Here is a 20,282-nt window from a genome sequence, read left to right as displayed (position 1 = left end):
CAACCATAACTGCCACCTTCATCCAGCAGCTCAGACCTCACCCCTTCCCTCCCCTCCCCAACACAAAGACACAAACACACTGTCAACCACTCCACCAGACCAACCATGACTGACTGACTGACTAACAAATTGATGGACGGTGTAGAAATATTGAGACACCAAATATGAATTAATATGCCGTGAACACTACCTAGCAGCAAACCTGCTTGCACCAATCCCTTATAATTACAGTCAAATAAGGTGAAATACAAACCCATCCCCTCAATGAATTTCATCCATCCATTCATTCTGATTACACTAATTGTACTGTAATATTAAATACAGAATTTTACTTTCCATCTAGATTACTGTCAAATTCATGTTAACCCCTTTACAGTGAATGTAACAGTGGTATTCAAAATCTGTTCTCAATATTTCCACATTGTTTTTATAGTGGTCTGCTAACGAGGATAATTGTGTGTAAAGAGTGTGTATGAGTAGGTCACAATAGTATTGACTTCCGGGGGTTAACCTCTTAATGGTGTTATGTGTAGGGAGAGTTAGTTACCCCCACATGTGTGGTCAAATCCTATTTTTATCCCTAGACCCTTTCCTTAGCACCTATCTTTTTGTGTTCACTGATCTGAAAGGACTGGATTTATGTAGGTAATATAGTGATGCCATATTATATTTTCTTTCCAGTGCTTTGGGGTCTGTGAAGGGGATAGCATCTGACTGCGTGTTTTCATCTAGCTGTACCAGTGCCTGGTTATGCAGGAAGATACAATGTTCCATCGGCAGCATCTGAATGGTCTGAACTTCTGAAGTGGTCTCCTCTGTATCATTTCCTTCACCTGTGCTGATGTGGGAAAACGACCTTGTTATTTTTTTTGTTTCAGTTTCAAGTTTACTACTGAAGCACAACAGAGATTGAAATAGCAAGGCTTCCCATCTTGTCCACAGCATAAACACTCAACACCCAATAGACAGTCAAGTGACCTGCTGTTCGCCAGTTGTTCACTGTAGTTCTCCCCCGCAATGTTTTAGACTCGACTGCTACGTGCGGGAGTTTCGTGAACGCGCACGCAGGGACTTCCCATCGCTGTGGTGAACGCGGAATATGACGTAAGTCACTTGCGGAGCAGTGATGATGGCGGTGTGTGAACGCGCAGTAAAAGTAATGGCTGCTTTGGAACGGCGGGTGCCTAGTCTCGATGATTTCGTGGGCCAAAGCTGGAGCGCTTGGGCTGAGAGAGCCGGTGTGACTACGTCGGAAGGTAAGGGAGCACCTTTGGAATCGGTATTGTCAGATATCAAATCGATTGGCTATTCTGTTGAGGTTTATTTTCGTGGAAACGGGCGGCAGCCATAACCATGTTACCCAAACAAAGACCCTGCTGGGTCCTAGCGCTTGCTGGATAACATGTTGCTCTCTCCCAGGTCCTAGCGGTCGGCGTCTTCCGGAAAAAAAGTGATAATTGTGTCTATTTTATCCTCATTTTGTCTTTTTATTTACACATACACACACCATGGCAACCATTTGACAGTATGCTCTCATTACAGCGTCACACGCCCAAATAGAACTGTAGCCCCACACAGCGGAAGGCAGCTTACATTAGTTGTAGGGATGGTTGGGCGAGCAACTTCTTGCCATAGCAAGCTGGCAGTATTAGCAATGAAGATAATACTGCTAACAGGATGATAGTCTGATGCTGTTGCCACCATGTAAATGCTAGTCTAGATTGTTATTTCAGGGCGAATTTCAAACTATTCTCGATTCATGTTGTTGGAAGCACTGTGGATTCGAGGCACAATTTTTTTTTTAGTTTGTTTCAAGACGAGATAAGTGTCTAAACAGTTACAGTAGTGTATATGCGCGCGCATTCATTGTCTGGCACCTCTCCAAGTGCTACTCTACTCTCCCTAACTTTCTTATAAACCAACAATTATCTCTAACATAATGAACATGATTCCAACGGTAAACACACGTATTAGGTCAAAGATCATGCTCATAGCCTAAATCAAGCACAGCAACAGACAGAGGGGCCAAGTTCACCATGTGAAAGGGAGTCACTTATTCAGCTAGCTAGTTTTCTTGAAAATGAACATTTATACTTAAAGGGAATTCCCATCTATATTGAAGCTGTAATGCATATCTCTGTGATCTGTTGTGCAAAAGTTACCAGTTGTGAGACAGGAAGTCACGATCAGAACCTGTCTAGTCAACACTGACAAGGGGATTCATCTTAATAATCTAAAATGGCTTTCTCATCTTCTCCCCCATACCCACTGATATGGAGTAACTTGACTGGCAAAGGTGTCCGTCTTCCGTGTTGCTTTCACTTGACCTGCCTTTCAGATCATTGCGGATCAAACGAAGAAGAGGTGATGGAGGAACCACCTTGACTATTGAGATGCGCCCAAAGCCCAGTAGCCATGCATTTGTATCCTGTATGCCTTATCCCCTCTGATGAAATTCCCTGACCACTGCGCCTCAGTCACAGAGTCTCTGTTTTCAGGCTCTGATGGAGATGACTGCAGCAAGAATGGGAAGAACGCAGCCGAGGCAATGTCTCTTAGGAAGGAAGGTAAGTCTTTATTGGAGTGCATGTTTGTTACATCCTTCATACTAAGGTTTAGATTGGCATCGAACCTTACTATCCAGGTCCCCTGGCAACAATGGACACAGCTTCTGCACAGAGTGTGTGTGTCTCCAGATTTGGCTTCTTCTTCCAGTGCTCCCCTGGGTGTCTTGTCTTAAGAACTGAATGGGGTTGGGGGGCACGGGGGGGCTGCTCCCTGCTAGGATCTCTCTCGCAACCAGCCTGGCAGTCTGCAGCAGCAGCTGTCTGACAGACACTGCCGTGTGTACTTGTCGGACTGCGTGTGTTTCTCAGGGTGACAGACAATGTGATTTGGGTTGTTCCACCTCAAAAACAGACGATTTCGACAGCCACCATCTCAGATTGTTCTGAAATCGTTTTTTGTTTCAAACAAGATTAATGGAACATATATATTTTTTGTATTTTACCCCCTTTTTCTTCCCAATTTCGTGATATCCAATTGCGATCCAATTACGATCTTGTCTTATCACTGCAACTCCCCAACGGGCTAAGGATAGGCAAAGGTCCAGTCATGCGTCCTCCGAAACATGACTCTCCAAACCGCGCTACTTAACACCTGCCCGCTTGACCCGGAAGCCAGCCGCACCAATGTGTCGGAAGAACACCTGTCACAAGGAGTCGCTAGGACAAGGACATCCCGGCCGGCCAAACCCTCACCCTCACCTAACCCGGACGACACAGCCTGGGATCAAACCCGGGTCTGTAGTGATGCCTCTCGCTCTGCAAGGCAGTGCCTTAGACTGCTGCACCCCTTGGGAGGCCCAATGCAACATTGTTTTGTTGAAATATAATTTGTTTCTCAGGGTGACATAGACACTGTGATGTGGGTCGTTCCAATTTGATCTCTGAGAAATTAAAGGGATATTTTTGTATTGAGGCTCTCTATCGACTTCCCCAGAGTCATATGAACTCGTAGATTTGTTCAGTATGAAGGACGTTAGAGGTAGTTTCGCGTGTCTAGCATGCTAGCAGATACCCATGGACTTCCAGTCATTGGACTAACTAGTTTATCAAGTTTATTGGTTGGTTGCACAGTTTAGGTTTTATAGCGGGTGCAGCTAAATTATGTTACTAGCTCCTAACAATGCAGTAACATTTCTAACAAGTACACAAATAATAAAAAAGTTTAAGAGAAAATAGAAGATAAATCTAGAACGGTGGGGCAAATCAAATGAACAACCCAACTAGCACTGTATCATTAATCAAAATGCAATCTATACGTATGTACACCAGGAGAATTTACACAAGATATACTAAGAATATGTACAGCAGTAGATATATTAGTGAGCGATGTCAAGAATCCAGTGTATAGATAAATATGTGGTGTGTGTATAAACAGTGTAACTAAAATACAATGTACAGTAGGATAAATATTAGAATGAGCTATGGGATAATGGATTTAAATACTGTGTGAAACGTAAAGTGTCCGGTGATTCAATGTCTCTATAACATGTGACCGCAGCCTTGGCTTTGAGCGTGTGTTTGTGAGTATGAGGTGTGTGTGATTTCTTGTGTTGCTGCCATACCTGGTCCATTAAAATGGCCTACTGCTTATAGGGTAAGGAAACCAATGTCATTTTGTAATTTGGGTGAACTATCCCTTTAACAATAGGGGGGTCTTTCAAAAATTATCACCTAATAGCAGGAACAGCACCATCAAGTGGTCAACCTGGTAGGATGTAGGATGAGACACAATAACTTAATAATTCATTTCTTTGAACAGGGGGAAAAAACAGCAACAAATTCACTGAGAATACATTAAATAGGATGAAGAAACAATATTCCAAGCCGCAGCTCTATACTACTTGTCAGACATAGTGAACCGATACTATATATTGTTGTTGGGGTGGGATTGGCGTGGGGTATGGGGTGTCCGTGGTTTACTTTTGGCCACTTTGGATTCCTTTTTCAAATTGGACTCTATGTAAACAGGAAATAAGAGCAACTATCATTATTGAATCCTCCTGTCTTACTCATTGTTAGAAGAAAGTTTGGTCCAAATTGGATATTAGCAACTATCATTATTGAATATTTTACGAGTCCTATAAATTAAAATGGCCAATTTGGGTGCAATCAATTAGCTTAATTGTTCAGAGATCTAATTATATTTCAAGAAAATAATGTTTCCAGAATGCCAGTCTTATCTGTTTTTAACAGAAACCATTTCAGAACAATCTGAGATGGTGGGTGTCATGGCTTGCTGAAATGACATGGAACGACCCATGTGTGTCTATACCCGCTTTCCCGTTATGTGTGATTTCTCACCTGTTTCTCCTTTCGCTCTCTCCTAACCTCCAGACATGTCTATCTTCGGCCACTACCCGGGCCAAGATGACTTCTACCTGGTGGTGTGTAGCCACTGTGGCCAGGTGGTCAAGCCCCAGGCTTTTGAGAAGCATTGTGAGAGGAGACATGGCCCCCTGAGCAAGCTGTACGCACGCCTCCGCCCCCCCCCTCCAGCCCCCCAGCAGCGACCCCGCCACAGCCACTCCCCATCCTCCACTCACGCAACCTCCTCCTCTTCCTCCTGGGAAGGGAGGGGGCAAGGGTCCGGGGCACCACGAGCAGCCCCCCCATCCCCATCCACACCCCCCCAGTTAAGACATACCAAGCCCCCCAAGGATGTAGTACGGTAAGAGGGATGGGATAGATGAAGGGGATTAAGAGGGGGGATTGGAGGATAGGTTTAGTAGTCCTATTATTTTCCTTTTTAATTTTTTTAAAGGGGTGAAAACCATCTTATTGTATCTATAACCACCTGTGAGATTTAACATTATTGGTAACATTTATTCTGATTTAATTTCCATGTTTTAAACATCTGACCATGTTCTCGCTCTGTTTTTGTTTTGTTTTTTTGTCCCTTCAGCCACTCCCCGCTAGATAAGAGCCCCCACAGTGGTCACTCTGAGTCGGCTGTGTTTAAGCAGCCTCCACCCCTGGAGCCTCCCCTGAGCTCCCCACTCCCCTCCCTCAGAGACCCACCCTGGCCCCATGGAGACACCCCGCCCGGCCGGCCCTCCAACAGTGAGAGGACACACACCCAGAGGAAGGAGGCCACATCGGCCCCTACCCTCCCTGCCCACCTTCGTGGACCAAGACCCTACAACAAAGTGGCCTCCAGTGAGTCTTTATTTCCTTTCATCTTAGTTCATACAACTTTGGGTCACTGAGATGCAATGTCTTTTTTTTAACAGAGGGGGGCCTTCCCCTCAGGACCTGTTTTGTTGGGTGAAGAGCTTGTTAAATAGAGGAATGCTAAAATGAAGTGACATCTTCTATTACCGGGCTAGTGATCAGAGAGGAAAGAGCACAGAGCTAGGAAGCTAATTCCGACTGAGTCACAGCCGTTGAGTCTGATTGCTATTAAGACACTCTTCTGTTCCTGTCATCTCCAGGGAGAGAGTGTGATCTCGACAAGCACTGCGGAGTACTAGACCCCGAGAGGAAGAAAGTCTGCACTCGTCTCCTGACCTGCAATGTAAGTTCGCACACCCAGTGTCCTCTCTTCTTGGCCCAGCCTTTTCTTCCTTGCCACCTATAGTATTCCATCCCTTCCTCTTCCCCCCCCCCCCCCCCTTTTTCTCTCCTCTTTTCCTTCCTCTCCCTCTTCCAGCTCATTCTCCCTCTCCCCTACCTTTTTCCTCTTCTTTCTCCCCCAGCCCTCATACGTTTGCGTATTCAGTGGCCAGGTGACTAATGCATTGGGAAAATGACTTCTGTCCTTACTGCTTTTGACCCAATTATGTTGACTCATAAAGAGTCCGTACAGGATGTGAAGTTTGGAGGATTGTGACTTTTCCCATTGTTCACTGCTGACAGATATCTTGTTCCAACTGATTGATTTGTTTGAGGGACTTATCTACACACGCTGGCTCCTCTATTGTGGGTCCAACTGGCAAGAGATGAAAATCCTTTCCCAATAGAAAGACGGTCAGTGATTTGCCAAGAGTAATAACTTGGGTGTTTTCTTTTATCTGTGATTCGGCGACCATAAGAAAGGGGAACTGTCAGACACAGGTTAAGAGACATGTCTAGGTTATTACTCTCCTATGATAATTGGAGGAGCTCCAATGATAGTAATTACTTACATTCATGACGTCACATCAGGCATGTATTTCAAACAAAGACTCTTTTAAACGAAAGGGGTGACATGACGTGTAGGCTTAATTGTGCCCTTTTCGTATGATGAGGATGAATCATTTCTCTCCATTTTGACGCTCTTTGTCCTCCTCTCATGTCTCTCCTATAGTCTACACTTCAGCTATTCATTGCTATGGCAGCATAGTACATTATTCGTCTAAATGTCATGTTTCGTGATTGTGGCGTTGCCGTAGTATTTGAAAGGTTCTCTACATAAGGGAAGGGGTATTTTGTGCAGGGTATTGAGGACATTGTGGTATTAAAAATGTCCCCTAGCCCCAGTGGAGTTACAGTGGTAGAGAAAAACCTTCCTCCTTCTCAAAATCGCTGCTCTGACATGACTAGGGAGGTGAAGGCAAGGTAGTGGAAACCTTTCTTTTACCCACCCCATGTTAGATCGGTTATTACAAGGTCCTGAGCTGAGAGCACAGGAAGGGTGTGTGGCTGGCTGGTTTGTATAAAAGAGGAACCCGGCCGCGTCTCAGCGCGCAGAGGGGTCACGTGTAGGCAGGAGCACATATGACCTGATTTAAAAAAATATATATATATTTTAAATTTTATATATTTAAAAAAAAAAATCTATGTTTTTGTATTTAATTTTTTTTACAGGAAAGGGGAAGCATCTGAGGAAAACTGCTTCTCTGCCTCGCTTCTCGTTCAGACGCCCACACTGGATCTTTCTTAACGTCTAATTGTCTGCTGTACCAGGGCTTATCCTCCCTCTTTACCAAGACTATTTGATAGAGCAATCTTTTGTCATCAGTGGTTATACCTATGTATTTTTAATGAAATCCAGGCTCTTTTTGATGCATTCTACATCTCTCTCACATTCTGGTTAAGGCTCTGCTTTTCTGAGGGACTTCTGATGCTTGTTTCCTTCAAAATCATCCCTCTCCTCATAGTTTGTCGCTCCACTCAACAGATTTGCTCAGGCGTATGTTGTCTGTGTGTGATTCAGGTCATCTCTAGCAGCATCGTTCAAATGCTAATGAATCCCACCTCATCTCAGACCCATCTGTGGATGTGAGAAGATGATGTGCGAGAACACATTTACCCTAGAATTAGTGAACTAGATTGAAAACGATCACTACAGACCGTCAGTGGTTATCAGGACTTGTCAGTCATAGGGGCTGGGCGCTATAGTTTTCCCTCCAAAACACAAAGGAAAGTTGGACAGCATCGCCCTATATTCACCGCACAAGGACAATTTTTATCATGTCTATTCGGATGGAAAGTATAGGCTGATGCGTTTTGAGTCACCTTTGTGTGTAAGAAACTGACATTTTTAGATAAACGCATCAATAATTGTATTTAATTGTTTTCTCTCCCTGGTCTGTTTCTTTCTCCTGTCCTTAGATTCACTCCATCCACCAGCGGCGGAAGGTTCCTGGTCGGAGTAAAAACTTTGACCAACTGGTGGCCGAGCTGAAGACGGGGGCCCGGATCCGTGAGCGGGGGGGTCAGACCCAGGAGGGGAGTGGCTCGGGTCGGTCCCCCAGCCCCGAGGACCCCCCAGCACCCCCCCACTGCAGGAGACCCCTCACCAACAACCCTGCCTTCAGGTAGGGGACTTATGTTATCAGATGTGTTAAAGTAATAGTAAAGGTACTCGTGGTAGATGTGGACAAAATATTAACACGTGTGTGTGTGTGTGTGTGTGTGTGTGTGTGTGTGTGTTCAGTCGGTCCAGGGCGTCTTTAGAAAGCGCTCCAGAGGAAGACAAACCTTGTCAGGAGGAGGGTAGCGCCCCATCACCACTCACCCAAGGGCGCATCTCCAGCGACGAGAGCGAGGGAGAGGGGCCTGAGGAGTCGTACGAATACCCTTCCTCCTCCTCCTGGCACCCCAAACCAGCCGCGGTAAGATTACAGGATGTCATCAACTACTCCTAGTGGTATTATCAGATGTACACTGAGTGTACAAAAAAAAACACCTGTTCTGTCCATGACAGACTGACCAGGTGAAAGCTATGATCCCTTATTGATGTCACTTGTTAAATCCACATCAGTGAGTGTAGATGAAGGGGAGGAGACAGGTTAAAGAAGGATTTTTTAAAGCTGCACTATGGAGAAATCACTCTGCCATTTCCCGGTTGCTAACATTCTTATAGTTCTCTTAATTTCAGTTTGTGACAAAACAGGCACGTATAGTCTAGAGCCGGGTTTCCCAAACTAGGTTCTGCCCCCACTCCCCAATAACCAGCTCGTCATCAAGCTTTGATTATTTGAATCAGCTGTGTAGTGCTAGGGCTTCCCAAACTAGGTTCTGCCCCCACTCCCCAATAACCAGCTCGTCATCAAGCTTTGATTATTTGAATCAGCTGTGTAGTGCTAGGGCAAAAAAACTAAACATGCACCCCGAGGGGGAACCCTGGTGTGGAGAATCATTGCACTGTCTACACCTCTGTGAAATACATTTTCCATAACCAAAAATATTGTATTTTCAGCTGTTTAAAGCTGGTGTACAAATCTGAACGTAAAAGAGGCAAAAACGAAACAACGGGAAACACAGAATTGCGCAAATAAAACAGATCTACTGCTTCTTATACTGCTTTCAATGAGAATGACAGAGACAAAAGATTTGAGTCCTTTGAACGGGGTATGGTAGTAGGTGCCAGGTGCACCGGTTTGAGTCTGTTAAGAACTGCGACGCTGCTGTGTTTTTTTACACTTAACAGTTTCTCATGTGTATCAAGAATAGTCCTCCACCCAAAGGACATCCCGGCCAACTTGACACAACTGTGGGAAGCATTGGAGTCAACATGACCCAGCATCCCTGTGGAGCGCTTTTGACACCTTGTAGAGTCCATGCCCCGACGAATTAAGGCTGTTCTGAGGACAAACGAGGGGGAGGTGCAATGCAATGGGTGTTTCCGAATGTTTGGTATACTCAGTGTATATTACTGTAGTATGCTGACCTTTTCACAGCTGTAAAATAGACATGTTGCCAGCACTGACCGTGTTAACAGTCCCCCTAACCCACCATGTGCTCTGTCTCCTCTCCCTAGGTGTGCTCATTTGGCAGTCATGAGATGGGTCGTGGTGTGTACACCTTTGACCGACGGCTCCACCATCTGCGGTCGGCACTCAACGCCATGGTGGAGCAGCACATCAGCGCCCACCTCTGGAAGTAAGATTCTTTGTGATGTGTGGCCCTGTGGTAACTTAAAAATGTTTACTGGTGCAGAGGTTTGTCATAAGAGCTACATAGTGCTGTTCGAGCACCATTTTCCTGATTGTTTCCCCTCTGCACAAAGTGTTGCATTGTAGTTTTCTCTCTATCTAATACAGGTATATTATCTCTGCAGGAAAATACCTCAAGCTTCAGACCTCCAGTCCCAGAGTCCCTCTACGAAGAACAACCCCTCTTCCTCCTCCTCTTCCTCCCTGCATTCTAAAGTCAGGACAGGAAGCCACAGCACCCCCTCCCTCAGGCCCCCCTCTTCTTCCTCCCACGGACCAGGAAGGGAGACACGCCTACAAATCCCCTCCCACTCCACAGCCATTAACCAATCAGAGAACTCCAGTGCTAGTGGCAGCCAAATTGTAGCCCCGGCGACCCCTCCTGTCCGTCAGACAGGCCCAGGGCGGCCACCAGGGCCCGGAAGGCCCAAGAACCCGGTAGGGCGACCCAGCAAGCAGCAGCTGAGACTCAGAGAGGAGGCTGCTGCTGCCGCAGCCCTCCGTAAGCGCAAAGCCCCGTCACAGGAGGGTGAGCACTGCGGCCCAGACAGGAACTCTATCATCCTCCAGGACCGGGGACGGCCCCCCTCCACTTCCTCTAAGACCACCCCGCCCACTCCTCACAGCCAGACCAATGGTACTCTCTCCCCCAGCAGCAAACCCCGCCCCCAGCCATCCCCCTCGGAGCCCCATTCGCCAGCGGCAGCCTGGGCGTTTAAACGGACACATCCAACCTCTGGACACTCTTCCTCCCCACCCGACCCTCACAGCCGAGGTGGGGACTCAGGACTACACGGGAGGGGGGCGGCGGGGTACGAGCACAGGGGGCTGGGGAAGAAACGCAAGGGGGGCAGCAGTGAACCCTCGCCCCCCTCTAAACCGCACCGCCTTCCCTCCTCCCCTCGCTCCAATTTCTACCCCTGGAAGGACAGTAAGGGGGGGGCGCTGCCTGGTGGGTTGGAGAAGAAAATGGGCACACAGAAGGTGGGTTACTACTTAAGATTATATTAGGAATATGTTATGTACATACAGTGCATTCTGGAAAGTATTCAAACCCTTCACTTTTTCCACATTTTGTTACATTACAGCCTTATTCTAAAATTGATTATATTGTTGTTTTTTTACCTCTCCACACTAACCCATAATGACAAAGCAAAAACATAATGACAAATAAAAACTGAAATCACATTTAAATAAGTATTCAAATCTAATTTTGTCACATGCCCTGAATACAACAGGTGTAGACCTTACAGTGAAATGCTTACTTACAAGCTCTTAACCAACAATGCAGTTAAGAAAAATACCTTAAAAAAATGAAATAAAAGTAACAAATAATTAAAGAGCAGCAGTAAAATAACAAGAGCGAGGCTATATACAGGGGGTACCGGAACAGAGTCAATGTGCGGGGGCACCGGGTAGTCGAGGTAATTATGTACATGTAGGTACAGACCCTTTACTCAGTACTTTGTTGAAGCACCTTTGGCAGTGATTACAGCATCATCGATTCTTCTTGGGTGTAATGCTACAAGCTTGGCACACCTGTATTTGGGGAGTTTCTCCCATTCGTCTTTACAGATCCTCTCAAGCTCTGTCAGGTTGGCTGGGGAAAGCCACTGCACAGCTATTTTCAGGTCTCTCCAGAGATGTTAGATCGGGTTCAAGTCCGGGCTCTGGCTGGGCCACTCAAGGACATTCCGAGACTTGTCCCGAAGCTACTCATGCATTGAGGAACTGTAGAGCTCTGTCAGTGACCATCGTGTTCTTGGTCACCTCCCTGAGCAAGGCCCTTCTCCCCGGATTGCTCAGATTGGCTGGGTGGCCAGTTCTCGGAAGAGTCTTGGTGGTTCCAAACATCTGCCATTTAAGAATGATGGAGGCCACTGTGTTCTTGGGGACCTTCAAAGCTACAGAAATTTTTTGGTACCCTTCCCCAGATCTGTGCCTCGACACAATCCTGTCTCGGAGCTCTATGGACAATTCCTTCTAACTCATGGCTTGGTTTTTGCTCTGACATGAACTGTCAACTATGGGATGTTATATAGACAGGTTTGTGCCTTTCCAAATCATGTCCAATCAATTGAATTTACCACAGGTGGACTCCACTCAAGTTGTAGAAACATCTCAAGGATGATCAATAGAAATGGGATGCACCTGAGCTCAATTTCGAGTCTAAGCAAATGGTCTGAATACTTATGTAATTAAGGTATTAATGTTACTTTTAATACATTTGCTAAAATGTCTAAACCTGTTTTTGCTTTGTCATTATTGGGTGTTGTGTGTAGATTCATCAGGAAACAAATTAATTTAATCCATTTTAGAATGAGGCTGTAATGTGGGAAAAGTCAAGGGGTCTGAATACTTTCTGGATGCACTGTTTGGTACAAATGATATTGTATTTAATGTTGTCCAAGTATTTGTGACTATAAAGCAGCCATTTGACTGTAGTCTTCCTTTCTCCACAGCCAAAACTGCACCATTAAAAGTGCTTGCCTTACAAGCCACTATGAGGGAGACAGCCCTGTCTGCGTAGTCAGACATCACAGGACTCGAGATGTGTGTGTGTGTGTGTGTGTGTGTGACTGGCTATTCAACCCAATGTCGATGTGTGCAGGTGCATATGTCTATTGAAGCCTGTATGGGAATGAGTGTACAGGTGTATGTGGGAGAGAGTGCTTAAAGACCAATACAGTATGAGCTATGTGTTGTTCAGTTCCTGAGTCGGATGTGGAGGTGTGTGTATGTTTGTGAGTTTGCAGATGTTGGTGAGTGTGTGCAGGACAAAGGGGACACGTGAATTTCTGTGTGTGAATTTATAAATACCTCAAGACCTTCTGGTTATGCTGCTAAATTAATATGTTGATTTATAAAAATTGTTTAAAAATATCCTTTACACTTGAAGTTGTGGCTTTTCTTTGGAGGCTGGTTTGAGGGTCGAGGGGGTCACCAGATATCATTTTTTGCAGCCTTGATATACCAGACAATATTATATACCAGACTATACCATGTTAGTCTGAGAAATTATCTCACTGTATTGTTTAATTACTGTTGTATGATGCCAGTATAGAAGTGACATAACAGTAGCCTTCACACCTTTGCACGAAGGTGGGAGAGGGAGCGTTGAGTTAGCCAATTATTGCTCAAAGGACAGCATTCCATGACGCCATGTTAATGAAATTGGGGCAACTCCTTAAAATAACAAAAAACAACTGGAGTAAGAAGTGTTTTGTACATGGGTTGGATAGAAAAATGTAATGTATTATAAAGGCTATTCACGCGTGTGTCAAATTAGTGCAATACGCCCTCTTGATTCCCTAGCGCCCGTTCCTGGTTGGATAGCGGCTCGTGCTGCTGGGGATATCGCCATTAGATGACTCACTGATTTGACAGCTGACTGGCTCCTCTGTCAGTGACGTTGCTGTTTTTTTCCCCGAAGCCTCTCTAAAATGGGGGGGGGGGCTCGATTAATCTCGCCCGTGTAGTCGTGTTTGCACCGGCTGAAAATTCGCATTCCATCTGGAACCGGGCTGCCTCCCGGACGTGAGCTAGCTGCCCCGCGCTGTCAGACGGCTCAAAACAAAAGTGAAATAATTAAGCGGGGCGGCAGGTAGCCTAGTGGTTAGAGCGTTGGACTTGTAACCGAAAGGTTGCAAGATCGAATCCCTGAGCTGACAAGGTAGAAATCTGTCGTTCTGCCCCTGAACAGTTAACCCACTGTTCCTAGGCCGTCATTGAAAATAAGATTTTGTTCTTTTAACTGACTTGCTTAGTTAAATAAAGGTTAAGAAAAAGCACGTGTAGTAGTTAGTAAGATTCTGTGTTTTCCTATGCTGAAGTGATAGTTTTCATTGTGAAGACACAAAACTATTTAGAAAATTAAAACATGTATTTTATGGAAAATAGATATGTTTCTGGCCTATGACCGAGCTGCGCAATTACTGTTCGTTTGAGAGGGCGCTCCTCCCTCCCCGCTTTTACATGATTCAATCCGGGCGGGTGTAAAATAACTCCCTCATGTCACATCCAACAAGAGATTCTATCCAGGAAGTGGATTCAAGAACCCACCTGATCGATTTAAACCAGTGGTAGTAGGCCTACAGTATATATTCCAGGTGCGCTGGACGAAAAGTATCAGCTGGTCATTATCTGCGGGATGTTTTGGAATGAAACCTGCCGGACTGGAATTTGATTTAGTCTACGTAGGTGCGTAACAGTAAAATGCTGCCGTTTTATAATCTCTGTAACAGGAAGGGATTTACTAGCTACAGACTAATCCGTTGAGACCGCACATCTATCGTTTCGCGACAATTCGTTTTCCTGTGATGTGTTGGTCAACATAGTTTGTGATACGTTTATGAATGTGATGCAATTTGATACATCCTTGCTGCGCAAGAGTCCCGAGCGCGGTCACGGATAGACTGGCGCCAACGGTTCAAGAACATTAATTTACCAAATTTATATCCAACTAATCTCCATGTATCTGCCACGGCGCTCAGCGAACACAGACCATCGGTTTATCATTGTACAGTTAGCCCGCAGGCTCTCCATTTAGCCGGCCGCGGAGAGATGCGCGCAGATGTGGAGTACAGCCCGGTCGGCGAGGGGCTGGGGATGAGCGAGTTCTGGCTATATGTGTGGATGCGAAGGGTCGCAGTGATCGCTGCGCATGTCATAGCTGTGGGTCTCACTGTACTGATTTCACTACTATCCCGCCCTGGAACAAGTAAGTTGCCTTCATCTTGTTGACCTGTAAACTATTGACAATGATTTTGGCAATGAGTCACTTTATCTACTTCCCCAGAGTCAGATGAACTCCTGAATATTATTAATTCATGTCTCTGTAACCAGGTTTTCATTCAACCTTTTTATGCGAGTAAAGTAGCCTACTGTCGGATAAAAAAAGTCACGACGGGCCTGATAGAAACAGTACATTTCTAAGAAACATTTCAAAATGTCGACAAAAAAATACGCTAGACAAGGTGGGATCTTTTTGTGTCTGTAAAATTAATTATGCGAGAAATGGCGGTGGAAACGCATTTATGCACAAATATTGCTTAATAACCATCATATTGAAGTAACTTGGAGTCACGCGTTGACGTGTGGTCCTCTCACTAAGACTTGAAAATATGCAGTTTATTAGGCCAGGTCCCCCTTCCAACATTGGGGAACGTCCCCTGCGCAAGCCAATTGTATTTCTATGGGCACAAGCACGGTTCACAACTCTCTTGTTGGCGGAGAGAACAATTAGCAGGTTTAAAGCTTATTTCCTGCAATTCTACACATTTTTGTCATGGGGTGCAGATATTATTTTGCCGTTTTAAAGCACATTTTGCCATGTGTAATGTGTATTCATGTGATATGAGTGACTCGAACATTTCTATAAAATCTATGGACTAAAAAGATCCTAGCTAAAAAACGTTATCTGACATGGGCTAATTCATCTCAACATTTCTGAGAAGTTATAAATAGCTCTAAGGTATGCAATGACTGACATGACAAGAGGGAAACCGATGACACACTACCCAATTTCGAAATTGCACCTTTTGCATTCTGCTACTCCAACTTTCAAGAGTAAATTGAAAGTCTGACTGAGTACCCCCCGGAAAACAACTTTAATTGTTGAGGGGGAGCTTCCCATGATTTGTGAGCCACTGTGTTAGGCCACCAATGAAATCAACTATGAGGAACTTCACAGGGTGATGAAGGTGCAATGTGATGAGCTTGATGCTCCTTTCCAATAAATATTGAGGGTTTTATTCAGGTGACATGATCGATGCTTGGTTTGTCTGCCGTTTGACAAATACAAATAATCTCGCTCTTTTGTCTATAATAATCTCATCATGTAGGCCAGTGGTTTTGTTGCCAAAGTACAATCAGGATGTTTTTTTTAATGCTATATTGATAGTAAATGTATCAATTCTATGACAAGGGAACGACAGTCCCACCTTTTTCAATGTCAGTAATTCATTTTTGCCCATATTCTTGATGAAGAATGTTAAACTCACTGGTTTGAGACCACAAAAATCAACCAAATCCACTAAACAGTGCTGTTAATTACACTACATTGAAAATACTGTGATAGAATAAAAAGTTCAGATGTTAAATTATGATTAAATATAGGTTCATTATCATTTCTACACACTTTATACCTAGTTTTAGTCATTTAAAATCAAACTGGAGTATTTTTCATACATTTTTTTTTTTACTCTGACACTTATGACCCATTCAAAACCCACCAGTTGAGAATTGCTGATGTAGACTATATCTGTGACATGTTGGCTAGAGTGCACATGCCAATATCAGAATGGGCACATTAGCTATATAATGCAACATTTTTAGTGACAAAACCATCAGTAGAGTTGAAAATGCGACGGAAACCCATTTAACTTGTATTTACAACTCGGTACATGGGAATTTAACTGCAAAGTTATTGTGAAATGCTCTTCGTCATCACCCACAGCATTTTATCCACAACAAGTCAATATGATGGAAACACATCTCTGGTGGGAAAATGTGCATATTGTTTTCATGCAGATTTTTGAGGATCGCATGAAAATATGTCGCCAATTGGATGGAAACCTAGCTTCTCTCCAGTATGAAGGAAGTTGGAGGTAGTTTTGCGAGTCGATGCTAACTAGCGTTAGCGCAATGACTGGAAGTGATAACCATAGATTTACAGTCATTGCGCTACCGCTGGTTAGCATTAGCTCGCTTCATACTGGACACAAAGACATAAAATGGTATCTGACTGCGGAAGTAGATAAAGAGCCTCATTGCCTAAATCCTGAAGTATACTTTTAAGCACAAAACCTGCAGGCCTGGGGAACTGGTGGGTGCAAGGTTTTGTTCCAGACCAGCACCTCAAGCATTGATCAAGTATCAGTTGATCAATTATCAGATGTCTAATGCTGGTCTAGAGCAAAAACCAGCACTGATCCCAAGGACTTGATGACTGCAGTAGTAACCTTCAATTGAAATGTTTTGCCCAGTGTGGACAATCACACAATGTGTCTGTGTTTCAGGTCTATTTTCCTGGCATCCTGTGTGTATGTCTATCGCAGTAAGTTATCATGATAACATAACACACACACTATTATACCACAAAATACCATAATATACACAGAACAAAAATATAAACGCAACATGCAAAGTGTTGGTCCCAGAATTTTTCCATACTTGCAAAAAGCTTATTTCTCTTAAATTTTGTGCACAAATGTGTTTAAATCCCTGTTAACATTTCTCATTTGCCAACATAATACATCCACCTGACAGGTGTGCCATATGAAGAATCTTATTAAACAGCATGATCATGACACAGGTAACTGCCCTCACAACCACAGACCACGTGTATGGCGTCGCGTGGGCGAGCGGTTTGCTGATGTCTACATTGTGAACAGAGTGCTCCATGGTGAGGGTGGGGTTAGGTATGAGCAAGCATAAGCTACGAGCACAATTGCATTTTATCGATGACAATTTGAATGCACAAAAATACCATGATGAGATACTGAGGCCCAATTCTTTTTTAAGGTGTCTGTGACCAACAGCTGCATGTCTGTATTCCCAGTCATGTGAAATCCACAGATTAGGGCCTATTTATTTGCATATTTGCATTTATTTCCTCATATGAACTGTAACTCAGTAAAATCAATGAACATGTTGCATTTATAGTTTTGTTCAGTATACTTCTAGTCTTAGGTAAGGTACTTTCACATGCGAGAGATTAAGCTCTACGACCATCTTACCTCCTGCACTACATGTGGGCCCTGCCATGCCCACGGCACGCTGCCGGAAAAGGAGAAGCTGCAAATAAATTATACATCCACCCCTCTCTCACCTCTCCCCCCTCTGTTTCTTTAATAATGGATCGAAGTGTGGAACAGAGATGTGACAGGCAGGTTCACCCTTAGCCCTGAGCTGATGACGTAACCAGGTAACTTGACCCAGAGGACTGACTGACTGGAGGAACGTTATAGAGCCGTCTCCAAAAACAGAGCTCAGAGGTCCTTTGTTGTTGTTTAGTGGGACAATGCTGAGTATAGGTTGCAGATGAGATGCACTGTGTACTGGGCAGAACTGACCCAGCTTTCTAAATTGGCTCAGAAACATTATTTCCCCCACCACAAGAGATTCCTTCTTACACACACACACACACCCCCCCCCACACACACTGTCTATTGAGTCTCTGCGTTAAAGTCTCTGTCTGTGCATTATCCTCAGACAGTGTTAACCCTCTGATTGTCCTCTGATGGTCTTCCACCTCTCCTCTTGCGTCTATCAGTACCTCCTGTGCCTGACCGAGGGGATACTCCTCTTCTCTCCCGAGGGGACTCCGTTCTGCTTCAAGGCACGGAAGGGTAAAGTCCGTCTGCACTGGTTCATCCAGGCCCTGGTCATATTGGCTGCAGCCACCGGAGTTGGCTTCATGGTTGCCAGCAAGAACGTGTCAGAGCGCCCCCACCTGGCCACCTGGCACAGCCTGCTGGGGGTGGGCACCCTGGCTGCCACCTTCCTCCAGTCCGCCTGCGGTATCTGCCTCCTCTTCCCTAAGCTGCTCAAGCTGTCGCCTCCACGGCTCAAGCTCTACCACGCCACCTGTGGCCTCGTGGTGTACCTGCTGGCGACTGTGACCGTGGTGTCGGCCATGTTTTCTGACTGGTTCCAGGCCACGGTGAAGGGGGTGGTGTGGTACGCCTTCCTGCTGCTGCCGCTGTTCCCAGCCCTGGTGATCATGAACCAAATCACTAACGCCTACCTGCCACGCAAGAAGATCACCACCTGAGACTAAGTTGTAGGTTTTCACAGTACAGTAGACTATAGATCAGTGTCTCCCAAACCTCTCATGAGTACCCCCAGCCAGTCCACGTATTTGATGTATTCGACAACTAGCACAGCTGATTTAACTAACGAGGGGCTTGATTTATTAGATGATAATTTCAATCAGCTGTGTTAGTTCTGGAAACGTCAAATAAGTGGACTGTCTGTGGGTACTCATGAGAGGTTGGGGAAACTGCTATATACAGATATACGTATCTTGTAAGACTACCACCAGGAACTCAGTCTTACACAAGTACAAACATATACAAAGTACTAGTGACGGGAGTTAGTTGCATACACACACATCTATAAGAAGACCTGGGTGTGACCGTTGAATCCTGATAAACATGTATGGGACCTGCCCTGAAAGGCTACTGAAAGTTGACCTCTGCTGGGACAGAGTGGATGTAACCCCGAAGTCGTCTCCATTCCGTCATCTGTTTCTCCAGAGGCTACTTTGCAATTTTTATCCAGCGAACAATAAGTCTGAGACACTGTATACTGTATCTGGATGGTTTAAGGCAGGGCTGTCCAACCCTGTTCCTGGAGAGCTACAGTCCTGTAGGTTTTCACTCCATCCCTCATCTAGCGCACCTGATTCTAATAATTAGCTGGTTGATAAGCTGAATCAGGTTGGTTCCAACTGGGGTTGGAGTGAAAACCTATAGGAGGGTAGCTCTCCAGGAACAGGGTTGGACAGCCCTGGTTTAAGGGAAGACAGTACCATTGTGTATCAACCTGAGTGTGGTTGTGAGTAGAGCAGCTATGTGGGTGTGTATTTTACCATCCCTTTATACCTTTTGTTTTATGATTCTTCTGTCGTCAGTCAGCCTATATGTTACTGAACATTAGCCATTACGGTACGTTTAAAAAAAAAAAGAAGCTTTTTGATGTCTTGTCCTGAGAAGTGCGTGTGTCATTGTCATTGACACCGGAAAGTATTAGCTTCTCTGAATTAAGGTATTCGTTAGAAACCCCTGGCGCACAAAGGCCTTTTGGATGTACCATCACGATGCCTAAACTTCTCCCAGTCTTATTCAGTAGGTAAAAACACTTGAAAGAAATTGTGACCAAATACCAGCATGTTGGTGGGCCATTTTTATACTTGATAAAGGGCAAATAAGTCAAACAAAAAGGGAATAATATAGTAAGAGACCAATAAAGATTTTTTTTTAATCTATCAAGTCTTCATATGTATTGCCTGCTGTGGCAGCCGCAGGAGTAAGGTGTTGGTTCCTAATTTTGTTTTCAGAGCATACCTAGAAATACCTAGTATTTCCTGCTATGCTATAGGTCAAGTTAACCAGCAGCAGCTAAAGTAACTTGGTGTCGGACTAATAAAATGGCCTTTGGTGCCCATGTTGTAAAACACAGTTTCTTGAACTACTCAAATCTCTTCTCCGCTTCACTTGCTTGTAAAACAAATCCAACGGCCTCCTGTTTCAATAAACTCCTGTGTCCTCATTTTAACTAATGCAATGTTGTGTTTACTGACTACAACGAGTGTGGCTGAATTGAGTTTCTAAGGTGGTCTTTTTAGTGTGAT

The 20,282-nt window shown here is 44.7% G+C and overlaps 2 protein-coding genes across 3 annotated transcripts; both read left to right on the top strand.

The window, feature by feature from the left end:
• The first annotated feature begins 1,125 nt into the window (after window positions 1-1,125).
• On the top strand, window positions 1,126-12,809 carry atxn7l2a (ataxin 7-like 2a). 2 transcript variants are annotated; one of them, XM_039013479.1, is made up of 10 exons: window positions 1,126-1,256; window positions 2,499-2,567; window positions 4,902-5,235; window positions 5,470-5,723; window positions 5,999-6,081; window positions 8,100-8,305; window positions 8,425-8,602; window positions 9,751-9,872; window positions 10,051-10,909; window positions 12,388-12,809. In XM_039013479.1, exons 1-10 carry the CDS (start codon window positions 1,127-1,129, stop codon window positions 12,403-12,405), a joined length of 2,253 nt encoding a protein of 750 aa, XP_038869407.1. In that variant the 5' UTR covers window position 1,126; the 3' UTR covers window positions 12,406-12,809. The 2 variants fall into 2 exon arrangements, with proteins under 2 accessions (XP_038869407.1, XP_038869416.1); XM_039013488.1 differs by having other exon boundaries at window positions 1,175-1,256; window positions 2,339-2,567.
• A 1,173-nt stretch (window positions 12,810-13,982) lies between these two features.
• LOC120063359 (cytochrome b561 domain-containing protein 1) lies at window positions 13,983-19,323 on the top strand. The gene is made up of 3 exons (XM_039013701.1): window positions 13,983-14,645; window positions 16,945-16,982; window positions 18,201-19,323. Exons 1-3 carry the CDS (start codon window positions 14,489-14,491, stop codon window positions 18,699-18,701), a joined length of 696 nt encoding a protein of 231 aa, XP_038869629.1. The 5' UTR covers window positions 13,983-14,488; the 3' UTR covers window positions 18,702-19,323.
• The last annotated feature ends 959 nt before the right edge of the window (window positions 19,324-20,282 follow it).

Source organism: Salvelinus namaycush, chromosome 2 (assembly GCF_016432855.1).
Source record: "Salvelinus namaycush isolate Seneca chromosome 2, SaNama_1.0, whole genome shotgun sequence".
NCBI classification, from domain to species: Eukaryota; Metazoa; Chordata; class Actinopteri; order Salmoniformes; family Salmonidae; genus Salvelinus; species Salvelinus namaycush.
Note: the sequence above shows the minus strand (reverse complement) of the source record. Positions and strands in the feature narration are given on the sequence as shown.

What these genes read in the sequence shown, in the direction of transcription:
- atxn7l2a (XM_039013479.1), top strand. Translation starts at nt 1,127, where the DNA reads ATGATGGCGGTGTGTGAACGCGCAGTAAAAGTAATGGCTGCTTTGGAA. An exon ending in CGGTGTGACTACGTCGGAAG is followed by an intron (nt 1,257 to 2,498) that starts GTAAGGGAGCAC and finishes CTCTGTTTTCAG; the next exon opens with GCTCTGATGGAGATGACTGC. An exon ending in CTACAACAAAGTGGCCTCCA is followed by an intron (nt 5,724 to 5,998) that starts GTGAGTCTTTAT and finishes TGTCATCTCCAG; the next exon opens with GGAGAGAGTGTGATCTCGAC.
- LOC120063359 (XM_039013701.1), top strand. Translation starts at nt 14,489, where the DNA reads ATGCGCGCAGATGTGGAGTACAGCCCGGTCGGCGAGGGGCTGGGGATG. An exon ending in ACTATCCCGCCCTGGAACAA is followed by an intron (nt 14,646 to 16,944) that starts GTAAGTTGCCTT and finishes TCTGTGTTTCAG; the next exon opens with GTCTATTTTCCTGGCATCCT. An exon ending in CTGTGTGTATGTCTATCGCA is followed by an intron (nt 16,983 to 18,200) that starts GTAAGTTATCAT and finishes TGCGTCTATCAG; the next exon opens with TACCTCCTGTGCCTGACCGA.